General features: G+C 41.2%; 1 protein-coding gene across 4 annotated transcripts in view; it reads right to left on the minus strand.

Annotated features, from left to right (window-relative positions):
• The window catches only part of ephb2b (eph receptor B2b), a 116,460-nt gene that overhangs the window by 23,169 nt on the left and 67,706 nt on the right, over window positions 1-25,585 (minus strand). For all 4 annotated transcript variants that reach the window (XM_026306832.1, XM_026306830.1, XM_026306831.1 and 1 more), the window contains exons 4-5: window positions 12,735-12,890; window positions 10,268-10,603 (exon numbers count right to left, since the gene is read on the minus strand). In XM_026306832.1, coding sequence (XP_026162617.1) covers window positions 10,268-10,603; window positions 12,735-12,890 — 492 coding nt within the window. The remainder of the gene's footprint in view (window positions 1-10,267; window positions 10,604-12,734; window positions 12,891-25,585) is intronic.

The following is a 25,585-nucleotide window of genomic DNA, read 5'->3' on the forward strand; positions in this document are numbered from 1 at the left end:
CAACATGAAAATCTCCTGCAGAAGAACAGGGTTTTCTTCTTGTCAAGGAGAACTTCCAGACAGTGGGGTGGCAGTCATCATGTCTGAGTTCAAGTAACTGATAAAGGGTGGTGTAACAGAGAACACACGGCCATTAAATGAAACAAAAATGGTTTTTAGTGCAAGGTAAATACTGAGTAAAAAAGTAGGTGTTGAAACATTTGGCTTGTAGAGAAAATAGCAATCCAGCTGTGCTGCGAATATCAAGTCAATTCAGTACGCACATTTCAAGCTAAGCTGACGTTCCACCAATTGACTGTGGAATGTGGTGGTATGCCAAGTCAGTGTTTCACTGCAGTAAGGCCTACAGCACTGATCCACATATGAAAACCATTTTGGTACATCTAATTTATGCACTCCAAATCTACAAGTCCCCATTGTACTCCAAATCTTCAGGAGTTCCTAGATTTCATCCCCCCAAAGTAATCTATAATTTAAAGGGCTGAGTAAATACTTGGTTTCATTGTGTCAACATCATTCACTGAATTATGCCACTAAATACATGTTTCAGCTGTTTCAAGCCATTTTTCGGTTGTTACAATAATTATTTTAAAATCATGTGGACTGCATCCCATTTAGGACAATTAGAAATTAAAAACAAAGATGTAAGAAAGTTTCCCACTCATTTATATAACATAAGTCAAGTCATTGTAACTATGTCAACTCATCCATTTTTACGAAGTGGGTGAGCTCCACTTTCACTGAATGCTTTATTTCTAAGCATTCTCAATGAATACTCTATTCATGTTCTTAAAACTAATGAAGTGGTTATGATGACAAAGACAGGGATTGTACATTTCTATAATCAAGTAAGGCAGCGGAATTGGAAAGACAAATGGCTTTAATGACAATGCCTTCTGCCAGCAGGAGAATTTTATGAGTTTCCCATATGATAATCACAGAAGCAAAACTATCTTAATCACATGTCCAAAGCAAAGCTTGAAATGCCTCAGTAATGGCGATCATTCAAGTTAAATACGTTATTTTCCCAGTGCAATTCACAGCATTTGAGGGTTTTTAAAACACCACTTCAGTACTCAACAAATTGTGTTAAATATTTTGATCTCAGGTACATCCAAGTCTCTAAATAGATCAAACACAATCAGAGTGACAACCAAATTAAATAGTAATTACGCAGGGCCCTTGGGAAGGGTCCGGTTGTAACTTTCAAGGTTGTATATCGCATTGCTTAATTCAGTGAAGATGGGAGGCCCCAGCTGTTGTCAGAGAATTAGGTTTCAGACTCTACATTATTACTCAGCCTGGGATCTGAAATTAAACCTTTGGAGTCTATGCTAGCATGACGCTCTGGCTTTGGCCCAACAACAGAGAATACAAAGACTCTGTTTTGCTCAACATCTTTAATAGACATTTTACTGTCATGTTTGTACACCTAGTGACTTCCCTAATCAATTAAAGTTTGAGTTTACAGAGATATTTCCATTGATATAAATCCAAGCCGATTTAATTGGGCAGGCTTCTGCTAACACACACTCCCTCTTTAACCACTTCCTTGCTTAGACTACTGAAATCATACCAAGGACATGATGGACATCTTCATTAAGTAAGGCTGGTGAAGTGAGACCAGGGATGGGTGGCAGCAGATGGGTGCAGTCATGGGTCTTCTGTTTCCAAAACACCCTCACTGGACATACATCCAGCAGGGGACGTGTCTATAGGTGCAGTTATTTTATTGAGTTATTTTATTGACACCAGGAGATAATGTGATTTGGTACTTTTTAATCTGGTTCTCATTTCATCTTTACAAAAAAAAAAAAAAAAAAAAAAAAAATCAGCTTAGAAGACACGAACTTGAATCACATGCTTCTGAGAAAGTATATGTTTAAGGCCTTTTATCTGTGTCTTTCTAACATCTCAAAGTGTCTAAAACCATGTGGCTCTGATTTGATTAGATGTTTTTGGGTAGAGAGCAATGCTATGATTTGGGAAAGATGGGGGAGGTAGTGAGAACAGGTCAGGGCTTGTAAATCCCTTTTCCTTTTCATTGTAAAAATCAGTTTCCCCGCAGAGAAATCTCTCCCAAAGGGCCCAAACCAGCTGGTCCTGTACCAGGCAGCCTCCCAAACAGACTGCCGCTGCTCTGGTCTTGCCGACTGCCGTCCATTTATGAGTGGCAAATCGAGACATCTTAAAGGGAGAGGCCCATATTTGCATGTACTTTTAGCACACTGGCAGCCTGCCCTGTTTCCCCAGCTGCAAAGGATTGTGGGTTTTACATCTATAAAGATTTTCCAGTGCAGTAAAGCTACAAAAGTGAGATTTCAGTTCATCAAGCCATAAACCATCTGCACTGGAAAGGATTGGGGACTATAATACACTCATATACACACCATAAGCTAATTCTAAAATAGGCGCTTGAAGAGTTTTCGGATGCTTGCAGAGGTTAGAGTTTAGATCTAAGCCAACCCAACAAATCTGCAGACAGATGAGATACAATCCAGATAAGTATTGTGTGGAGACAATGCTACAGAGAAAATGAAAGACATTTTTTTCGGAGCCACTGAGCTAACCATCATAGAATCAAAAAAATATGGCTTAGAGTCTCCTTTGGTGGGTGGCGCTGAACACAGTCCTTAGCAGCGACTGTTCAATCCTCTTTGAGCTTTAAATGGTCGTGTGTGTACTTCTTCAAAGAAATGTACAGTTTTTCATAAAAAAAGGTTCCTCAGTTTAAGGGATGCTGACATCCAGAAATTTGGTGGTTGGTCTTGAAGCAGCCAATTCATCTAAAAGAATATCCATAACATTGAATTCTCCGTTTATTGTGAAAACACCAGGTATAACAAGAGTAATAAGCACAAAACTTTCCTTCTAAAGTCTGATGTTTTGTTTTTTGGCATCAAATGGAGTCATTGCCAGTGCTAAAAAAGAAAGTGCACTCAAAACAATGTGACAAGATGATTCAATTTAAAAAACTATCTGTGGTCCATTACTCTCTCTGGGCTGATTTCGGCTGACCAGACCCAATGTTTGAGATGTCTGCCACAGAGACGTGGAATGAGGGTTTTGACTCACACAGCTCTGGGGAAACTGGACTCTGTTTAATCAGCAAGTTGCATTTAAACAACGTCCAAACTGGCATTTGTGAGGAGAAAAATTCCACAAACCACAGACTGCGTGTCAATATTCTACAATACTGGAGCAGCGAGTGTGGGCTGCAGCCTTCTTTTTCTCTGATTTGGTCAGTGGCACGTACAAATATTTTGTTTTATTGAGTTAATAGGTTCATTGGTAGTGCAGATAAAGTAGAACACTGACATGAGCAAAGCACAACTCTAAGTCTGTTTCAAAAAGGTGTTTGGTGATGTGACAAGGCTTAAAATTTGTTCTACATTAGGTAAAAACTCTGTCCCTGAGCAGTGTCGACATAACATTTTTGCATAGATGTGGAAACCGCACACAGCACCAGTTTACACCAGCTTCACTTTAACAGAACAGCAGTGAGTGTTGCTACAGTGAAAACCCTGCCCATCGACACAGTCTGAGGTTGCTGCAAATAGTAGAATATAATAGGAAGGATATGAAAAGATCATCTCCACTTATAAAGTCCCAGACCCCAATTTACATACAAAACCTTAGAGAGGATGGTGGATGATACAGATGACATGAGTATGATCTATGTGATTAAACATGAGACATGTTAGAAACATCGGAGTAGGGGCAGGGGAAGCAGCATATCAGGTTCAAACCAGAAAGTGCAGACAGTGGCAAGACTCGCTCTCAGACAATGACAACACTGTTTCACAGTGGCTGTAAAAGGATTACTTAATCTATATGTCACCACAGGACAGGACAGGAGCGAGGGTAAAATAGGCAGCGAGTGCAGTGCCATTGTGTTTATCACGGATCCATTTGCTTAATTGGTGAAGTTCACTCTATAAAGTTTATATAAGAAATAATAAATTCAAAAACACAGTGCTGATTGGGTCATGACCCCTTTTTGCTTCATCACCTTTAGTATCTTTTATTAATTACCACTATAACGTTCATTGATGTAAAGAGTAAATAAATGCATTAAAGCACAGTCAATTATTCAGGATTTTCAGTATAAGCTAATGCACTCAATAATTAATTGTTTATTCACATTATGTTCCCTTTTACAGCTCACTGGGCCAAAAGATTGTACACTTTTAACCTATATTTATATGCCGGCAGTGTGCATCCTCTATTCCGCTCTTCCCTCCTTAAAGCTGCACATCACAAGAGATCCATATAATGTATCCCTCAAAAAAAAAAAAAAAAAACATCACATGGCTACTGAATGATTTATGAACGAGATCAATGAATTAACAAATTTTGACAGTCCTTGTGTTAATTCTCTTCTTGGAGTCATAATGAAGCTCATATTGCATGGGTTATTTAAAATCATCTGATTGACCTCAATTTAACTCTGCAGGGTGTTCGCCACACACTATTACTAAGCTAATCTCACCTTCCCTGAAATACTGCTGGTCTGACAGGTTTTGCAGTATCAAACAGCAGCGTGGATGTGGTATATGTACAGCGGAGCAGCCTTCTCTCAAACAGCAGCGTGGATGTGGTATATGTACAGCGGAGCAGCCTTCTCTCAAGGCTCTGCCAGTACTGAGGTCCAGGTGCACGCTAAAGCATCCTGTCTGTCTGTCTGGCTGACCTACCCTGGCACCCACCATATGTGCCCTTCTTAACACCTTCTGTCACTGTCACACTGCGCATCATGTATACTGCTGGGCCCTGTCTGACTCCCTGTCTCTCAGCCTGTTTATCTTTCAGCCTGCATCTCTACTGCATCTCTTGTGTGTTTAGAGCTGAATACATGAATTCACAACAGCACAGATAAGCTTTTATTTTCTTACTATAGCTAAAATCTTTCATTTATCATAATTATCATTATTGTCAATGAAGCAACTCATTTATTTAATTTTTTTTTGTCTGAAATTGACCAAAATACACCTACATAAGGATTTCTAATATAAAACACACATTTTTAGAAATATATTTTAAGTAAGCACATAACTGTTTTTGTGAGAGAAGCAGCTTAAATCTTGTTCTGTTACATAGAAAGTTGCAGAGAATAAATTAAGTGCATTGCATAAAGGGTGGTATTTAACCAGAAAACCATTTGATTGCCTTAAATGTGTCATTGAACCTGTACATTTAAAATTATGTCACTGTCCCAAAGTCAACAGTACCAACATTTGGCTGGCTGGTGTACCAGTACATTTTGGCAGTCCCACCTGGCTTAGCACCAGTGCTTTTCACACCATGGCCCAATGGAGCAGCAAAGTCTCTGCCAGCCTGGTTATAGTAGACCTGGACAATTTGGACGATAATTAAGTCATAAATCCTCCCTACCTTATGAAAAGGCTGCACCCCACTACACCCCCCACCCTCAGAGTAACATGGTTCACTTCCATTATCAGCCAGTTCACCTGATAAGAAACCAATTCAGCCCCTCTACTTCTCGATAACATTAGCAGCACTCGCTAGGGCTCACCTTGAGTTAATGAAATGGCTAAACAAATATGTCCTCTGGAATCTAATATACACAGCCAATACAGAATGCAATATGGCATATGCACAGGGTTTATGGAAATCTAATTTATCTGTGGTACAATGCTGGATTTTCTCACAGCATGCATATAGTTTGCATTCAGGTAGGAGATAATCTCTCTTTTATGTACTGAAATTGATGATACAGCAGCTGTGCAGTAAGCTACCAAATAACTGGCAGTCACATCATTAGTTTGTGTCTTCATAATTTAAACCAGCAGTCTCGTCTGTACACAATAAATGTACATGAGTTATTCTATAAGACAAAAAAGACTCTGCTGACTTCATACACAACATGACTGACATACAGCAATAGCTACAATTTCCTTCTAAACTTTCCTTAATCAGAACCATGCCATTTAAATATTATTGACATCTTAAACACAGGCTTGGGTGTGCTGACCTGAATTCAAACTCTGGCTGACATGTGTGTGCAATATGTACATGCATAAAAACATATACTATGTGTTTGTGTGTGCGTGTGTGGGTCCTTGTCCTGACCCCTGAGTTATGTGCTTCAGACAGTGCAAGAACACAATGGGAAAATGTAGTACTGCGAATGCAGGACAACTTGGTAATAGAGGAGGAAATTAGGAGGAAAAATAAAAGTGTCTGTCTAAAATGATAAGTCTTCTGAAAAGATGCAAATGCTATGATGCTTCTTCAAGCACATCTCAGAGAGAGAGCTTTTTACTGAACAGTTAAACTTGTTACAAAACAACAGTCTTGCTTATTAATTGGTAATTCTGACAATTTAGTTTCCAAACTGCAAAGTGCTGCTGCTACATCACATAACTGTTAATCGATGTCAGGAAAAACTCTTACCAGTAGTACAGACAAAAAAAAGCAATTTATTAAAGTCATTTACGCAAACATTAAACATTGACACAGAGGCATAAGCCCAAAACCCACAAAAATAAAATAAAAAAATAAATTATACTAACAGCTAAACTGGAACATACCGTCTGCTCGGTTTACCGTAGGATGAGCAGGATAAATACAAACCTCTTGCAGAATACACAAAAAACAAGGCAATAATTTAAGATCTTATGGTTACTGCTAACCCAAATTATCTCTGCACACATGCACATTCATGAGTGCCACCAACCTAAAAACAAAATGGAATTTGCTGCAGTTTTATCTTTCCGTCCACAACTTGACAGTGCTCAGTAACTCGGTGCTTAGTGGGCCTTACATGGCACATGTGTTTTAAATCTCACTGACAGAGCAGATGATCTGTACCCACAACACAAACAGAACAACATCCATCCATCATCCCATATACCTTTTCTCCTTTACAGAGTTGCACCGTACATCCTGGCACAACAACAACATCCCTGTCACATCATCTCACAAAAAGGTATTTCCATTTAACAGATCATAACCCTGTGAAACGCTGACTTTGTATAATCTGAGTGATGAATTAACTGCTTCAGTGAAACGCTTGAATGAAATAATGATTCAGCCTTCAAAAATCACCAACATTAATGAATTTGCTGGGGACTATTTTCAGTGGTGGAATAATTCACATTTTGTGTTCTAGTAGTATTTACAGCAGCAGGATAATGTAAGTGAAATTGACTTAAAATAAATTACAGTAGGCCAGCGCAGTGTGAGCTGTTTAGCACAGTCACCTCACAGCAAGATGGTTCAGGGTTTGAGTCCTGCTTCAACCTGTTTGGAGTCTGTATATTCTGCCTGGGTCTGCCTGGGTTTTCTCCTGGTACTCCAGCTTCCTCCCACAGATCAAACACATGCAGGTTAGGTTGATTAGTGACTCTATGAATTGTCCGTACGTGTGAGTGTTTGTCTGTGTCTTTGTGTCACCCCTGTGATAAACTGTCCAGCATGTACTCTGTCTCTTGCCCATTGCCATCTGGGATTGGCTCCAGCCCCTGGAGAGCAGGAATTAGCACCAGATAATGGAAGGAAGGATGAGTTAAGTACAGTAACTATATTCATGATAATGTCAGGTTTGGGGTTCACAGGCAAATCTTAATTCATTGTTGGTTTTGGGCCTTCCATGGCATGTGTGCTAAGCAGAAAAATGCAGAACACTGCGATCATTGACATTTTTATTTCAGCTGCAGTTCTACTAATCCTGCAAATAGGATAATTCATAAAGCACCGTGCTGCTCTGCTCAAAAATATTTTCTGATGAGTGGGTTTCAAAATGTGACAACTATAGCAAAATAGATGTTTGTAATGTGGCAGTGCAATAATGCACTTATATTTGATCCCTCCCATGGTGTCACTATACACCCACTACATGTGATACTGGTTTGATCACCACTTTCTCACCTGTCAAATCCATTTAAATCACTGAAGGACACCCTCATGTTTTCACCCTTTTGAGATTAGTAACTCACTCCCTCTGCTCATTCAGTGCCACACAAATAGCGTTTTATAGACAATGCAAAGCCAAAGTAGATTGCTTACTTGTGACTCATTACTATAAAAGGGCTTAAAGAAACATTTCAAGGTTTCTGCATATTCTACACAATACAAGTTTTGGGGAATTAGTCATATGCTTATAAAACAGGCTCAAATGCCATTCAGCACAGCATCTCTTTTTGTGTGGCATTACAGTGTGTAATCAAGCGCCGCACTTTCTAGGGCAATCACGTCTTTTATCACAGAGGAACTGTCGCCAACCACCTACAGAGTGGGAGGATAAGCCCTGTGGGTAATAGAGTGTGGTGGGTGCTTGATTGGGTATGGAGAGTGAGAGGTTTTGCTCACACCTCACACCAATCTCCACTCCTGCCCCCACCTTTCACACCTACAAGTCATAACTGAGGGTGGAGCCCCAAAAGGAATGAGACACACTTCCATGATCACTTTCAAGTCACTTTCAACTCAATTATTTATTTGTTGCTTTCCTTGAACCATCCTGCCTCTGGGCCAATGGAAGTTTACTAAAGGGCTGATTAACACACATATGTACACTAAACTTTATACACTGGTTTATGTTTTTCTCCGTCACTCTCTCATTCTCAGCATAAGAGAGGGGGGCATAGAACTGCCTTAGGTAATTAGGGGTGACATGATGTTTATGTAACCTCCAAGCCTCACAAAGCAGATGCAATTATGGGCTCCTGGTCCCTGTGACCCCAGCCCTGTCGTGTACCCCCACAACACAGCAATCCTGTGTCCCAGGAGTGAGACTGGTTTTGCAGAGTTTGGGGGGACGGTGTGGCGGTGCAGTTCGGGGCAAGCAAGAGTTGAGTTCTTTTCACAGCTATCTCTGATGGGAGCTCTCGCTAGCTAATCCAAAGTGACGGGCACTTCACTGGAGAGGGTGCAGAGCCCCCCAATTTCCGCCAGGCCCCTTGGCAGGGGAAGCAGAGAAGCCAAGGGTTGGGGTTGCAGACTTATTGTAGACCAGTGAGAAAGCATGGGGCAGGGGCCTCATTATAACGCTTAACTGCACTCACAGGCCCTCATTAACCCGCCACACCAGTGACTCAAATCAAAACAGACAATAAAAAGAGGTCATTGTTCAAATAAAGGCCTCTATTTTTTGTGTGTATGACTTAGGGTTTCAGTATTGTAACTAAGTACTTCATGGAAATTTTATACACATTAACAGATTACTGTAAATACTGAAGTCTGCTACAATAAGTCAACTTAGGTGAAAAATCTCCAGTTAATTGCATTCATACAACTTGTACATCCCACCAATTTAACTGCTACCAAGGAGGCATCTGGACATCTGGAGAGTCCAGAGGAAAATAATGAGAGAGTGAGGATGTAGGTACACAAAACCCAATATGTCCACTGTAATAAGAGCACAAAACACAGGGCTTTAGGTAGCTCAGTCATAGTGCAGGGGAATGGATGATCAGAGATGACAGGCACTTATCCATGTTGCCAATGGAATACAAAGCCAGTGCATAGATAAAGCCCAGCCTGCATGACCCCACTCAGCAGTGCTTGCGGGAGCAAAGCTTGGCACGCCAAATGATGCGTTTCATAGAGACAATTAAATAGCAAATCAATGCTGCTACTGCTGCCTTGCTGAAATAATCAGAGATGTAGCCGACTTCAACCGCAATCACAAAGTGGGAAGCATACAACACTCCAGTAGTCGCAGAGGAAAAACTGAAGGGGATTTCGAAGAATATTTCTTGAAGATTCTGAAGATTTAAAAGTAACCCCAATCACCAAAGGAACCTGTTTTTCCACAAAGCTCCCGAATATATTGGAAGCCAATATAAACTGTATACTATGATGACTATACTCATATACTATGTTTTTTTAATTTTTTTAATGCAACACTACAACTAAGTGGGTGGATGAGTAATCACTGAACAATAGATAAAGTGGAGCCGCAGCTAGGCTACTCTCAGCTCCGCAGTCTGAAAAACATGGTGATGAGGTCACAGTGTAAAGACCAGTGGGCCATCACATTCTGTCACATCATCAACGGCACTCTCTTTCCCATTTTAGAGCCCTTAATCTGCATACATCACCATGCAGGAGAGGAAAGAAACTGACCATGCACTGTGCATTATGTGCTTGTGGAGGAATGAGTGTGATGAAGAGGTACTGGACGAGGTATAAGCAACAAAGGAGCAACACAGAAATAGAAATGTTAAAAAGATGAAGAGTAAAGAAGAGGAAACCACATGGGGAATATAAAGTGTGGAAAAAGACAGATGGGCCCACTTACCAGCCTGGTTAGTGGTAATGTTGACTGAGGCGTACTGAGGGGAGTAGGGACTCTGATCTGACACCCCGTTGACAGCCTGCACCTCAAACGTGTACTGTGTGTGGGCCAACAGGTCACTAATGTAGACCCGGGATTCTGTCAGACCCAGCTGACGGGGCAAAAACTGAACGTTGTCCCCACAGCGGGTGCAGCCTCCTCGGCCCCCACCACAGCTCTTGCAGATTATGTTGAAGACAACATCCTCGCGGCCTCCTGAATCCCGAGGTGGCATCCACTCCAGCATCACAGAGGTTTCATTCACACTGGAGATGATATTCCGTGGAGCTGAAGGGACAGCTGGAACACAAGACGGTTTCTCTGATTAACATTTAAGTGATTAAACCAGCAGTGACCAAATTGCAATTGTATACTTCAAAACTCAAGGAAGAAAGAAAAATAGCAAAGAATAATGAACAACTATTTGGTTGCATGCCTCACCATAAGTTTAGGCATTGAAAGCCAAAACATTTGGCTCTATAAAAATCACCATATGTTGGCGCTACTAGACACTGAAATCAGTTCACTTGTGCCTTGACCCATGACCTAACTTTGCGCCAAATTACACTGAAATGTCTTACCAAATTTTTAAACCTGTATTAACTGGTTGTGTGCCCACCTGGCGCACACCATTCTCATTTTCACTCTACCTTTTTGCTTTAATTTTGGTCTCTACTAACTCCTGGGGGATCTGGATACTTAGGTCATTTGTTTGTCAGTCACTTATTACTTGGCAAAAAGCATATGGTGGCAGCTTTGTCACTCCCTGCTGCTGCTGGAAACAAGGCTGATGAAAGCGGTGACAGAGAATCAAAACAGAAAAAGCTAGAGCCTTAAAAACCAAAACAATGACGCTATAACTCTTGACAGAGCAAGTTTGGTGATAATTCTCTGTGGATTTCTCACTGCACAAATATGAAAAAAACATCTTACATACAATTACAGTATACAGTAAAGAAATGATGAATGATTGATAGCTGATATGATAGCTTATATGAGCCACACTGAACTTGCATCAACCACAAGCCATAGAATTGTTCTAATGTTGTGATGGAAGTTATGTTCTGTCTATGCCAGGCTGATAATGCCTCTACCCATGGGATGCCCATTTAGCTTCTGTTATTTTCCATGCGTGGTGTCCACTTTGCCAAGTGTTTTCTTAACATCTGTTCTTGACAGTTTTCTAATGGATCATCTTACAGTGGAGAGAAACTTACCTTTTCTTCTACTGAAACATTCTTTCTTTCCACATGGTGCAACATTTTGAGTGATAGGCTAAGAAAACAAACAATGAGAATTGTTTATGTTGGCCAGCCATGTGCACCTAATTATGGAAGACGTATCCTCCAAGACTAATGATATAAACAATTCCACTCTGCCTACAACATCTTAAATCTGAATCGATCAATTCTTGTTTAACCTCCTTTTAAATGGCAGCAATTAACAGATCTCCAGCTTTGGAAGGAAGCCCATTGAAGTGCCCTTCTTGGTGTCTCTTGTACATGGAAACATAACTCCTCCTTGGCATCTCCTTCCTGGGGAGGAGGACTAATATCTCCCCCATTAGCTGGTGGGCTGCTCTGATGGGCCCATTCCCTTGCTTTAATCAAGTCGGGCCCTGCTGCGCTTAATACGGGTGATGTGACGCTGTTGCTTTCTCATTCACAACAGCTGCTCGACTCCCAGAGCCAGGCTTATGCAAATCTCCTTTGTTGGAGACCATCAAATCTTTTCCCTCCTCTCAGCCTTTCAACAGGCAGGGAGGGAGAGTGAGGAAAAAACACTACCAAAATGTTGAAAGGGGCATTTTTTCTCACTCACCCCCTTTTTGTTTTAGTTCGACCACACTCTAAGCACTGATTCTCTGTCTTTCTCACACACATTCTTTCTACATGTTTTTTCCCCTAACACTTTACCCCTCCCTGACTCACTTTTGCTTTGGTTTATCCTTCCGCCTCTCTTTCTCTCTCAACCTCGGTGTCAACCTCAAATTCAAATTCAAATTCAAACAGCTTCATTGGCATGACAAGAGAGAGTCTCGTCTAGGCTTATTCTTCGTGCCTGCCCCTTCACAAAGCTACGCGCTCTGGCCCAGTAACCTCTGGTCTGGCTTAGAGTATGAGCTGTGTGATGTTGAGGAGGGGCAGCCGAGCCTTGTGTGTGAGGTCAGATCTGTGGACAGCCACAATGTGGGCATGTCAGCGTCATGTTCCTGTGAGGGACAGCTCTGACAGACCATCTCTGTGTAGAGTTACACAGACTATCACTGTCCTTTGATCCCCTGGCTCTTCCGTTTGCAGGTGTGAAATGTGAATGAGTCAAAAGAGTTCATATTTGAATTTAAAGACTTTATGAGTATTCATGTCTATCATGCATTTTGAGTCGAGTGTCAGTTAAAGTTCACATATAACAAGGTTAGTACTATACATACTCGTGCAGGGCATCTGGAAGGGGTCTGAGTCAGTGCGATAGTATCCATTGCGGCAAATGCAGTTAATGGCGCTTTCACTGGTGGTACGGCTGTTGATGGGACACTGCATACAGGGCTCATCTCCTTGGGTTGGCTTGAAAAATCCTGACGCACAAGCTGAAAAACAGAAGAGGATAAGTGTCAGAGTCAGGATATACAATAATGTCCACTGTTTTTTGAAAGCAAAGTGAATGTGAACTAATGTCTGTATTCAACAATGTTCTTTGACAAGTCAGATGCAATGCAAAGGATCTTTGAATTAATAATTATTTTTTGATGAATTGCTTTATCAGAAAATAGTGGAAGAAATTCCATTAATGAAAGCATCAGTGATGTCTTTAAAATGCTTGTTTCTGAGAAACCATCCAGAACTCACAAGGTACGGAACTTACAAAAAAACTAAATGGAATAAATGACACAACTTCACTTCATTTTCAGTTTCTTTTGCTGTAAATAAATAACTAATTGTTGATTCATTTTGTTTCTTGTTTTAATCATACAATAGACAAAATGGTAAGTTTGGAATCCGTTTGATTCTTGCCAATTCCTTCTTATATAATAAATCTACAAATGTCTTTGCATTCCTCTGCAAACATCTGTATCTACACTCTGCTTTGTCTTGTTACTGTGCTGGTCTGTTACTGTCTAAAACACCTATACCCCAAAACAATATATATCAGCACCACCCAATCTATAAATACATACAAGTGAAGCCTTACATGTGAGGAAACTCTCTGCAAGTATAGCAACAAGGCAACATGTTGTACATTTGCCTTTAATTATTTACCATGTTTTAGCTGCCTGAGAAACCTCTGAAGTGCCCTGTTTTCTGTTAAGAGCCTCTCTCTGGAAACCTGAGAGGAAAGTTACATTCATGATAAAGACGATGGTGAGCACACATGCTGCAGCTGCCATTAAAAATCTGGGTTTGTGCCATGTGTGGGTGAATCACAGGCTGTATACGGGGTGAATCTTTTTGTATGTTGCCATAAGCATCAGTCATTGTAGCAAACTAACTTTGCTGTCTGTGAAATCTCCTTATCCCCTCCTGAGTCACAAACCACCAAAACCCTCACTGCTAAAAAATCCTTTTTCCAGCATTTGCACCTGAACCATGTCAAGAACTTTTTTTCTATCTTGGGCCAAATCAGCTTTGCTTCAGGTAATCCAACTTCCATCTGCCCCACCGATACTGCAGTGTTAAGCCAGAGGTGTTGGAAGCACAGTAACATGAAAAATTTACACACACGGGCACACGGCATATCTGAAGCTAAACCGCCTCAGGTCTGTCAGTGCTGAGGTTTTTCTTTAGTAACAGTATAAATAGCTTAATAATCTGAGGGCCCTGAAACGGTGTATATAGTGTGTATGTCTCAATTATTGTAGTTAAACATCACAGGCTGTTGTTTTAGATAAATCTACTATCATAACTGATTTCTTGTGCTTGTAAAACTAAAACAGTCTCACTCCTTATAGCAGCATTTTCTATGCATTTCTAAAAAACCTTCTATAACATGACCGCAGTTTTCGACGTTGTAATGTAATAAAAATACAGCCATCATTTGATTCTCAAGCTGTTTCAGCAATTACAGCTCAACTGTAGCATCTGGAATATGGAAACATCTGCAGCTGCAACTCCCATTTAAAGGAGGTCAACTTGCAAAGCAGAATTAGTCTGGGTCCAATCCCAGAGTTTATATTAGACAGACACATCACTGTACTCGGAGACCCTATAGACCAGGGCATAATGCTCTTTTTATCCATTGTAAGTTAAAGTATATTACTCAGAACCATCACCCTATAAATCTGCCCATTGTATAATGATCCCACAATTGTGACAAATGCAGACACTTATTAAAACCTTTCAGGCAAATAAGCATTTTATTTTTTCACTACAGTGCAGCAGTGAAATGGATGTAGCAATCTAATTATTGTTGATTTTTTGCTGATACTTGGTGGTTTCATAAATTCTATTAGTCTTTACAAGAAGGGAGTTTAAGTGGTTTAACATGATCGACAAATGCATTACTTGAGAATGGGCAGGGTGAAAAAACAGAAATTACTGATATAGTGTATTTAAAAGAAAATCTGATTTACTTGCTCTTACTTCAGCAGGAGAAAAAAAGAGATGATATCAGCAATTGTCTATTTTGACATGAAAATGCAGTTTTATTTTAGTTTGTGCCATAAAGTTAAAAGGTATCATCACAAATGGTCATTAGAAACAAGAGTGAGTTCAAAATTAATTTAATTTAATCAGTCTTATCGTTGACATGTTTTTCTTCTTACATGATTGATTGGGGGGAAAGGCTTTGGGTACAGAGCGAAACATGAGGCCTGAACATTCACACTGCCAGTCAACAAGGTCTGTGAATGAGGCCCAGGCAACAGCTATGTGGGGAATTGGGCTTGAACCTCGACAACACAGTGAGGTCTGTGGGAGTGTGGTGTGTTGAGGAGCAACACCAAAAGAAACAGAGGTAGTGAAGGGGGGGAAGGAGTGAAGTGTAAAGCTGGAAACAAAGAGACAAGAGGAGAGAAGTGGGGAGTGGCTGTGTTTGGGGGTTTTTCAGCCAAGTGTTACTGTGTCTACAGTGAATGTATGTGTTGTATGTGTATGCAGACTGTATATAACAAGCAGAACAATGATTTCAAAATCTGCAATAGAATTAATTAGCACTTATAAATGAACATGAATCCCTGCTACTACAGTGGTTCTACTTACTCAGTGATAGGAAATGCACATTTTTCTCTCTCTCTTTGCTGTGTAGCCAAATGTGTGTAAATGATTTAAGGAAACATCTATACGTATTTACTGGAAACAGTCAAAAACTATTAGCTGCTGTTAATAATATTTTAACCAACAGTGCAGACTGTGAGGAGGTAGGGTGTGATTGTCAGAAAATCTAATTGGTTGTAGTACCACGTTATGCCAATAAGTGCCTGTAAGGGTCAAACATTTGTGCATTCCCAGAATACCTCTCCCAGCTGTACAGGTGTTTGTCAGATACATTGACAAAGGCATATCACTCCCATCATGTATTTTATGTTTCTTCAATAATGCTATTCACTGGTTACTTATTGCTGAAGGCTCCAGCCCTTGCGATAAAGGAAAAGGAAAATGTCTATATGCTCTCCAGTGAAGTCCATGTTTTCTTTTACTGAATCTGTCCTTTAAATTTGTAATTTATTCAGACTAACATCAGTGGTTGAAAACCCAAGATCAATGTATTTCAGACTTTGTTAATGATTAAAAGACTATTAATTGTTAACTTGGTTAAATAGCCTGTCGATTGAGGAAATTGCTAAAAATTTACATCAATAAATAATTGCAACCTCCTGGTACCTAAGAAAAACCAAGCATCTCATGACAAAGTACTTTGGAAGACCATCCCAACCGGTTCAAGAGGATACATTATAATTTGCCTTGGCATGCCTCCGTGCTCTGCCATGCCATTATTTTGGGGAAATATTTGGGGAATTTCCACTTTATACACAGATGACAGATTTTAAGAGTTTGGGGAAACTTGTCTGGTGTCAGATGTAGAGAAATGGAGACACAGAGAGCAGTGATTAAAAAACAGATCAGAGCTTTAATTCCCTAACTCCCTGCCTGCCCAGATTGCTGCTGTTGAGCTGTTTGATCACCATGCTGGCAGTCTCACTCAACATGCAAAAGCTAAAGGCTGTTTTCTGGATGTTTCCTCTAATGTCAGATATTCTTCTGGCAAGAAGAAGAGTTAATTACTCTAGGAATATTCATTAACAAGAGCATCTCTGTTGTTCCTTCTTCATATACTTAAAACACACACACACACACACACACACACACACACACACGCACACACACACACACACACACACACACACACACACACACACACACACACACACACACACACACACACACACACACACACACACACACACACACACTGCTATTAATATCATTCATATCACCAAGCAAACATGTCACATTTGCTATCTGATCTCTGGGGACTGGGAACGTTGTGTCTGGATTCTAGGACAAACAATGAAACGTGGCAATAAGTCAAAACAAAAGCCACACAGAAAAGGGAATTTATAAACACTTCAGACTTAATTTAGTGGTGGCTGTGTCAAAAGGTCCAGATCACCTCAAATTGGTTCCAGAGACACAGCAGGCATACTCATTCTTAAGACTTATATTTTAAAACTTCTGCCAAGGACAGAGAGTTTTGTTTCCAAAGTTGCTTGATAGGTTAAAGACCAAGTATTATGTTACATTTATCTTACACTGAGTCTTAAAAGAAAATCTAAATAATGCACAACCCCCAACCGCTTGCATCTAAGTTTATGACTTTTAATAACATATAGTGACATAAAGGCTTTAATTATGGGGGTTTGCTAAGCTCACTGAACAAAAATAGGACTGTAAGAGCTGTGAGAGGTAAGACACTGTCAGGGTGCTAGTCAATTTTTACAGCAGGTAATTTGCTGGTTGTTTCAAAGGTTTCCTGAATATTACAGTCAAAGAGATTTATAGCACGTTAAAGATGAAACCTTCAGCTGAAACCATGTGAAGGCTACAAAGTGTGTGTCTATGTGAGAGGGAAAAGAAACACACAAAAAGAGAAAGAAAATACAACATAATAATAGACATAGGAGGGAAGGGAGCGTTGTCGTCAGTGGCAATGCCAAAGTTACCAGTCATACTAGAAACGCTCCCTGTGAATTTGGCTCCTCTGACAAAATCACAAAGCAGTCAGACACATACATGCCCACACAAACACACAGCACACAGGAAGAGGCCAAACAAAGGCATTTGACATTTCCATCATGGCCACCTGGGCAGTGCGATCACAACCAGACAATCAGGTGGCTGATACCAGGTAATCCAGTCTAAGGCCACACCTATCGAGGAATAGAAGAAAAAATGTTTAAAAACCCAGGGGCCCAACACCCCTCCAATTTTTCACCATCTCTCATCTCCAGCAGCCGACAGAAAGGCCCTTTGTCGGGCAGTGTGGAGCATCACAGCAACAACAGCGCACCCCTCCAGCCCACTCTCCCCTGTTCCCCCCCATTTCCTTCTTCACCCTTTTCATGATTCAATCCACCCTCCCCCAAACCTGCTTTATTTAATGAACACACCATTAAAGAAGAGACAAGAGAGACAAAGCGAAGCAAGGTGTGTGTATGTGTGTAGTGTTCAGGGTGTGAAAGAGAAAAGGCTGGAGGGGTAAGAGAAAAAAAAAAAATAGAGGTGCTATGTTCTGTGAGCACAGCAGGAAAAAGTGCTGAAAGTGGTGAAAATGGCCAGTATCAGAGCGACTTTGTGTGTGTGTGTGTGTGTGTGTGTGTGTGTGTGTGTGTGTGGATGCTGGGTATTTCCCTGTATTTCACAGTAACCAAAGAGGCCACTGCAATGAGCCATGTGCAAGTCTGAGCCTCTATTTGGTTTGGTTCTGCCTGTAAAAACTATTTATATGAATCACTGCAGTGACAGATCAGTGGCTGTAAGGTGTGTTTCTTTAACATGACAGACCACTGGTTCTCACAGGAAATAATTAGATTAAGAACCTACCTGTTAACCTTTGCAGTAACTTTCTCTACCAACAACCCTACAACCACAGCCACATCAGCTTTTGAACTGAACAGAGCGTACAACTGGTAAACAACATCATAGCCACAGATCACCCAGAGGAGAGCAGCCACAAGTTGTCTCTCTGTTCTTGGGACCGAGGACAAGCCTGCCTGCCCCCCTGCCCCCGCCTCAGTACTTCCATGGGGAACACTAGCTCGCACTGTTTGCAACACAGGGTCCCCGCAATTCAATTAGGAACGCAGTCCTCCTCGCCATCTAATTCAATCAAGCTTGTGTGAAAGCTATTAGACAACTGGCATTTGCTTCACTCTATACATACACACACACACACACAGTGGCACACAAATGGGATATTCATTTCTCCCCTTGGGTTTCCATGTCTGGTGCAATTAACAGGTCTGGGCCTCTGCATGGCTCCTCACACTGTAAGCCAGGACAGTGCCGGTGTTTGAGGGTGACCACTGATGACCTACAAGGTGTAAATCAGACTAAGCTCTAACTCAAGGAGAGCACAGGGTCATTTAAATGGGTTATTTTCTAAGACACTCTTGACTGATGTTCAGATTTTATAACTAAGCCATCTTTAGCTTCACCTTGGATCTGAGCAGTACAGAGACTCACCCAGAAGTCTGCTTTTTTTTCTTAATCATGTCTTAATCATCTGTTTACCTGCCTTGCACACCTCAAACATAAGTTTGCTGATCCAAGCATCTTATATCCACACGTCATTGTGTGACTGTGTGTTCATGTAGTAAGGGACTTGTGTGTAATGGGGTACAGGAGGCCAGGGGAATGATCGGTAAGTGACTTTTCCCACTGTGTTAGGGTTATTTTGCTGTAAGCTCCATCCCCTCCACAGTTGTCACTGGGTTTGCATCCCCAATCGCCTCCTTCCCCAGCAGGGTCCTCTGAGACAGATTAGGAGCCAAAGTGAGCAGCAGATTAGCTGGAAATACAGGACACCTGGGAAATGGGCTCCTGGGGAGGGCTCAGGCATAAAGCACACACACACACACACACACACACACACACACAAACAAGAAATGTAATGTACACACTCCTAGAAAACCTAAAAACACAGTCCCCACACGTCTCACTCATACACCCAGAGCTAGTTTAATTCCATCTTCCTCCGATACAGATATTTCCACACATAATAGAAAAGCTGCTCATGAACCCCATCTGGTCATTGCCCAGCACACAATTTTAGCTACTGCAGCAGGGGCTTAAACACATATATGTGGCACATATACAAGGCGCACCACCACCACAAGGTTTGGTATTTCCAAGGACAAAAAAATGTGAACATAGGTGGACACAAATATTACAATCAATCGTATACCTCTAAAAAAGTCATACTGAAGGAAACAAAGGCAATTTTAGTAAAATACTGCATATAACATACAGTATAGACATTTCTCTATTAATCTTTTGTCTTTAGTGTATGAAGATGCTAACATATTAACATTTTCCAAAGCTCAATGTGATGTGTTCTGGCATGTCATTTTGAAGCTAAAGATATTGAATTTACAATTATTTGACACAATAAAAAAAACCACACATTTCATCTTACAAAACGAATCAGTTATTATTGTTAGTGTTGATCGATTTATCATAAAGTCAAAGTAGTCAAAATAGTCACAGCACACCGCCTAACTTCTCACTCCGTCTGGAAATCATTCCCATGTGGCAAACATTAGATTCTTGATTCAAACAACGCTGGCAGAGTGACTCTCTGTTCAAGACCACAACGCTGTCATGATGATCATCAGGTCATAAATACCAAGGGTTGGGGGGGGAACTAGTGAAAACTATCTTAACCACAGTATTTCCATGCTGTCTGATAACTACCATCTGTCAATAGAAGAGGAAACAGAGATAAAAGGGGAGTATCAGTGGAGCCATGCATGCAGAACAGTAATAACGTCTGGAATTTTCACTCTGCTCCCTTTTTTGTCTTTTCACACTTTTTTTAATATAGGGGGGAAAAAGAGGCACAACTGTGGAATGATGAAATTAAAGGCATCTAAGCCACCACATGTACACACACAGTAGGAATACGAACAAGACTAGAGAGTGGGCAAATGTGGGGAATAAAGCAGAAAGGCTCGTTTCATGCAGTCAGATCACTTGACAGCTTGATCTCCAGAGGATGCAGGGGTCCAATCAGGTTGCTCGTGGACCCGTTCGGTACACTGGGCTGCAGATGGCTGGGGTGTGGTAGGAGGCAGGCCCCTTTGGCAGCATTAATCTTGATTTAAGATGGCTCGTCAACCTTCAGGATCCACATCACATTGGAACTAGCTACCTTGTGTCCAATTATTTGCAATGACAGACCATTACAGGAGCATGGAAAAATGTCACTGAATGCAGATAATGACTCATAATTTGAAATTATGGTGTGCTCCTCCATAATGTGGTCGCTAATTGAGCCTATGTGCTCAGAAGGGGTGATTAATTCAGTCAAAGTCTGTAGTTTATTGCATAAGGGTGGGATTTAGAAGATTCATACATGGTGTTCAGCAGTTACAAAACAGCCTAATTCAAATTAATTCAGTTCAATAATTTTGTGCAACAATTAAGAATTAATTACTCTGCAGCTCTAATTTAGGATGACTTGGTTAAACAATTTTAGATCACAGTTGTGTTGTAAATTTGTTGTTTTTGTTTGCTTTTACATTTTACAAAACAGCCTTACAGTATCTTCTCTAAACTCTCACAACCCAATGATGTGTCCTATTTTTGTGGGAGTCCATACTGTTGCATGAAGTTGTCCCCAAACAAAGGCAGTCTGGCTTTCTTTTGCATTTCATAAACACTGAGCTTTTGCTGCCATATGACAACAAAGCATCAGTAATTGTGCTTGTAGTGCAACAGTGCTCCTGAGGGTGGGAAGGGTAAAAAAAACAAAAAACAAAAAAAAAAAAAAACCTACACCTGTCTCTTCATGTACAGCAGTGCCTGAATGGGTGTAGACAGTTTCAAATTTGAGACAGGTAGGAAATGAGACTTGGGAACGATCAAATATCACAGTGTTAAGCTGTCATTGTTTAGGCAAAAGAGCCATAACAAAAGAATGCGGGCAGCCTCTACCCATCCTGACCCTCATGGGAACATATCACCTGCTCTGCCACAGGATGCAATGAATAGCGCAGCATCCCTGGAAACACCCACCCACTTATGACAAATTCGTACTGTGGGTGCAATGATGGGTTTCTCTCTTGAAACTATCCCCCTCACACACAGATTCTCACAAAGATTCCACACCACTCATACTCTTCACCACTCTAAGCTATGATTCATGAATTTATTTTTAAAGCGCTGGTGCGGAGGACTGTGTTTACAGTATATGCTCTCCTAGACAGACAAATCAATGTGTCTGAACTCTTTACGAGTTTTGACTGGGTTTGTCAGTGCCTCAGACTCCCAAACCCCCAAATGCACCCTTTTCTCAAGGACAGCTAGTTGCTAGGGCAACAGGAGCCATTGCCATGTAAGGCAGCTTCCTCGCTCCGTTCCGCAGGCTGCACCCGGATCTTCAAGCCCCGATCACAGCCTCAGACTGCTGATGACAGTGGGACAGGGTGGAGAAAGCAGGGTGAAGGTGGAGGCAGAGAAAAAAAAGAGAGAAGCGGGACGAATGCAGGATAAATAACCTCACTGACCTGCTGAACACATACAGCGATTTGGTCTAGAATTCACATCATTTTCTTGGCAAAGATAAGAAGCAATACAGGATGAATTATGCTGGCTAATCCGTGAAATAAATAAAGCGTTAAAGTTGCCTCACTGTGTGGAGCTTGCTTGGAATTTGTAAAAGATCATCAGCTTCATGTTGATTTTAATCTTCCTATCTGGTTCAACAGCCAGCATTTTCTGCCTGATATATCCTGGCCAATACAGGTGAGAGACAGGCAAGGAGAGGGGTGGCAGTGGCTGCAGCAGCAGCAGCGGTGAGGTCCTTTGTGCCTGAGGCAGATGTAGGAAATAGCTGACAGGGGCAATCACTAGTTTGTATATGTGTGTCTTTCTATGTGTCTGTGTTTGTAAAGGACAGCACAGAGAGCAGAAGAGACCAAGACGGAGTAACAGAGAAAGAGAGGAGAAAGGAGGTAGGAGGGGGGGACTTTACCAAAATCCAAACAAAGGCAGCAAGCAACAGTTCCGAGCTCAGTGACAGAGGCTCCCCAAGGTGCAGTCTAGCTGATGGACAGGTGGCATAAAGGGACTGCATGTTGTCCAGTCAGGAGGGACAAGAGCGGTGGGGGTGGGGTGTGGGGGCTTGGGTGGTAATCACAGGGGAGGGGGGTAGGAGTGGAGGAAGGAAGGGAAAGAGGGGGTGCCATTGCAAGGAGCAGCTGGTGCTGAATCCTGTCACTGTCCCTGTGTAACCCGCCCAAACACACGCACACACACACACAAACATGCCTCTAACAAAGCACAAACGACAAACAGCACCCTGAGATGGACTGTAAGTATCATGTTCATAGGCTGGATTTTATATCTCGAGTCATCTTTCCCTGGAGTGCACTTATTAAAGATTATATCAGTTCTTTTGACCACAAGCATTTAATGAGGCAGCAGGGAGCCTGAGTGAATTCTATTATCCATCGGATCTACAAGAGGAAAAAAAAAAAAAAACAACAGCTGTAATGCGCCTATTCTACACACATGCATGCATTGAAGAATCACATGCACATGCACACACACTTCACCTAAGAACAGCCAATTTTACTGCATCATTGTCTCTCCACTTGTATTTGTGAAAAAACATTTAAAAGGCAATTTCATTGATTGTCTTACAATTGGCACAATTTTTTAGGGACTTACCATCTGCTGAGAAAAAAAAACTAGGTGAAATTGTGCCACACAGGTAGTGGTACATTCTTTCATTATGTGACCTGATTCAGGCCTGTCAAATGAATTGTAAGGTCCGGAAGGAACTGAAGATTTAAATGACCAAAACAAAGAACTCACCTGCTATCAAGAAACAAAGCTACAAACCGAAGGACAAACATTTGCAACCAGACACACATACACAAAACACACCCAAACCCTTCCCCGCACCATTACACCTGCGACTGAAAAGGCTGCCATTGTTGAGAGGAGATTCATTTGAAGGCTTTAATGGCTGCTATTTAGAGGTGGAATACATTTAATATCCCAATCATGGCTGCAGAATGAGGTGGTGGCCCCAGCAAATTTATACTGAGTGAATAGATCGACTAATTAGCCTTTAAATATGTCATTGATTCATCTAAAACAAGGGATCTCTGAGCTATTCATGTATCTGCTCTGCATCTTCTCCCCCTCTATGACTACATCCTTAACCCTGATAAGGGAGGAGTTTGGCTGGCTGGTCTCACTTCCATTTGTCCTAATCAATGGAGGCTGTTCAGCGCAGACCCAGGGGGTCAGTGAAATTAAGTATCCAGCTCACACAGAGAGGGATCAGGCCAATGTTGGGACAGGGGTGTTGTTAGACAAGCCCTCTGTTACCTTGGCAACTCCACTGCTGCTGAGTTTCCCCAAATATATTCCTTCAGTCATTCACCCCTTATTAGGATGGTTTGAACCAAAATGGCTACTAGGAATAGTGACATTATATTGTGGACAATTCACTAAACAATGCTTTGAAGTATCAAGAGTGTGCCATAAGAGGGAAATTTTTGTCACTATTAAAGTGTATGTTTCATCTTTTACCAATGATTTGCAGGTCGTTTGTGTTTAGAGAAACAAAGTTGCTTATGGTCAAAAACACAAATGAGCATTACCAGGTCCTGCATAACAATCGATGTAAACAGCTTTGCCATGTGTGCAGTACAGTCATTTTTCATCAGGGACACTTTTTGCAAATAAATTCCAAGTATTGACTCAGACATACACAGCATTGACATTAATGATAAATGATTCTCTATTGCTGCAGACACTCATCGCCTTGATTAAGTTTTGAATGATGTGTAGAACAGCAAATGAGTGGTTTTATGACAAAACAAACAAAAAAAAGAGACGATATTTTCACCAAGTGCTAATAATACATTTTATAATATGTAAAAAAAAAAAGAAAAAAAAAGTGATATTTCCAAAGGATTTTGTGTGGAGGTGATTACAAGATCAAGTGGAGATTTGAGGGTAACCAAAGATGTTTTTTCATCTTCTCTCACAGTCTCTACCCATGACAGAATGTCAGTGTGTGAGGGAGCTAATCATGAATGTCCTTTGCAGTCACTGCTTTGGCATGTCTTTCGATATCTAATATGTGCTAACCTACTAATCTGGCAGGTCCACTCTCTGCTAGGAATATTCCTCCATGCTCAACCAGGTGCTGGGAATCTGGATCTTACTAACATCATATGACTAACATTCATAAATCATATGTTACACACACCCCTTTAACCTCAATGTGACCCACCTAGCCTGAAGTCATAGCTTTCCCCTTGGCATGGCTTGGGGCATTCCAGTACTGCATATCTTACATAGTTATACAGCCCGGCACATATCAGCTTTGACATTAATGCTAAAGTGCTGAAAAGGTAGTTGTAAAAATATAATGGTTGAAAAGAATCCTCTACCTTCTAGCTACTGTATTTACTCATAAGCTGATAGTCATATGAGTCATAGGCAAACCATATGAGTTTATGCAGACAGAAACTATTCAGTGCACATACTGTATGTATACCAGTACAGTACACACACAAATCAGGTTCCAAATTCAGATTTGTGATCATGGTGCTTTAAAAATATCAGTAAAGGCGTTAAAGACAATGCAGCAGACTGAAGTGAGTGTGGAACTGCAAATGGGAGTCTGGCAAATTAGTCTTGGGTGTCTGGAGGGAGCAGGATTAACCTAGGAAGGCAGTGGGGGCCATGTGAGTTGTACATCGACTAACATCGCCATCCATTGTAGACCCGCATGAAACACCACGTGCAAAAAGTCTTTACATGTGTTTTAACCTGGCTGGAACACAAGAGAGGTGTGGGTTTCAAAAAAGTGCCAGAGAAGGACTAAAGTTAATTTGTGTACCATGCGTGTCTTAATGGTTGAGGTTTCCTAAACCCTGATCATCTGCTGTGCCAAACACATTAAAACAAATGGGGGAAAATTATGTGCAAAAACTTCTTCAGCAGGTCTGGCACAGACAATGAGGAAAAAGGAGGGGGGCTCAGACACAGTTAGTTTTGCTTCACTGCTTGGAAGTCTAATGAGGAAATGGGAAGGGCATCC

The sequence above is a fragment of the Mastacembelus armatus genome, chromosome 5 (assembly GCF_900324485.2).
Source record: "Mastacembelus armatus chromosome 5, fMasArm1.2, whole genome shotgun sequence".
Lineage (NCBI taxonomy): Eukaryota > Metazoa > Chordata > Actinopteri > Synbranchiformes > Mastacembelidae > Mastacembelus > Mastacembelus armatus.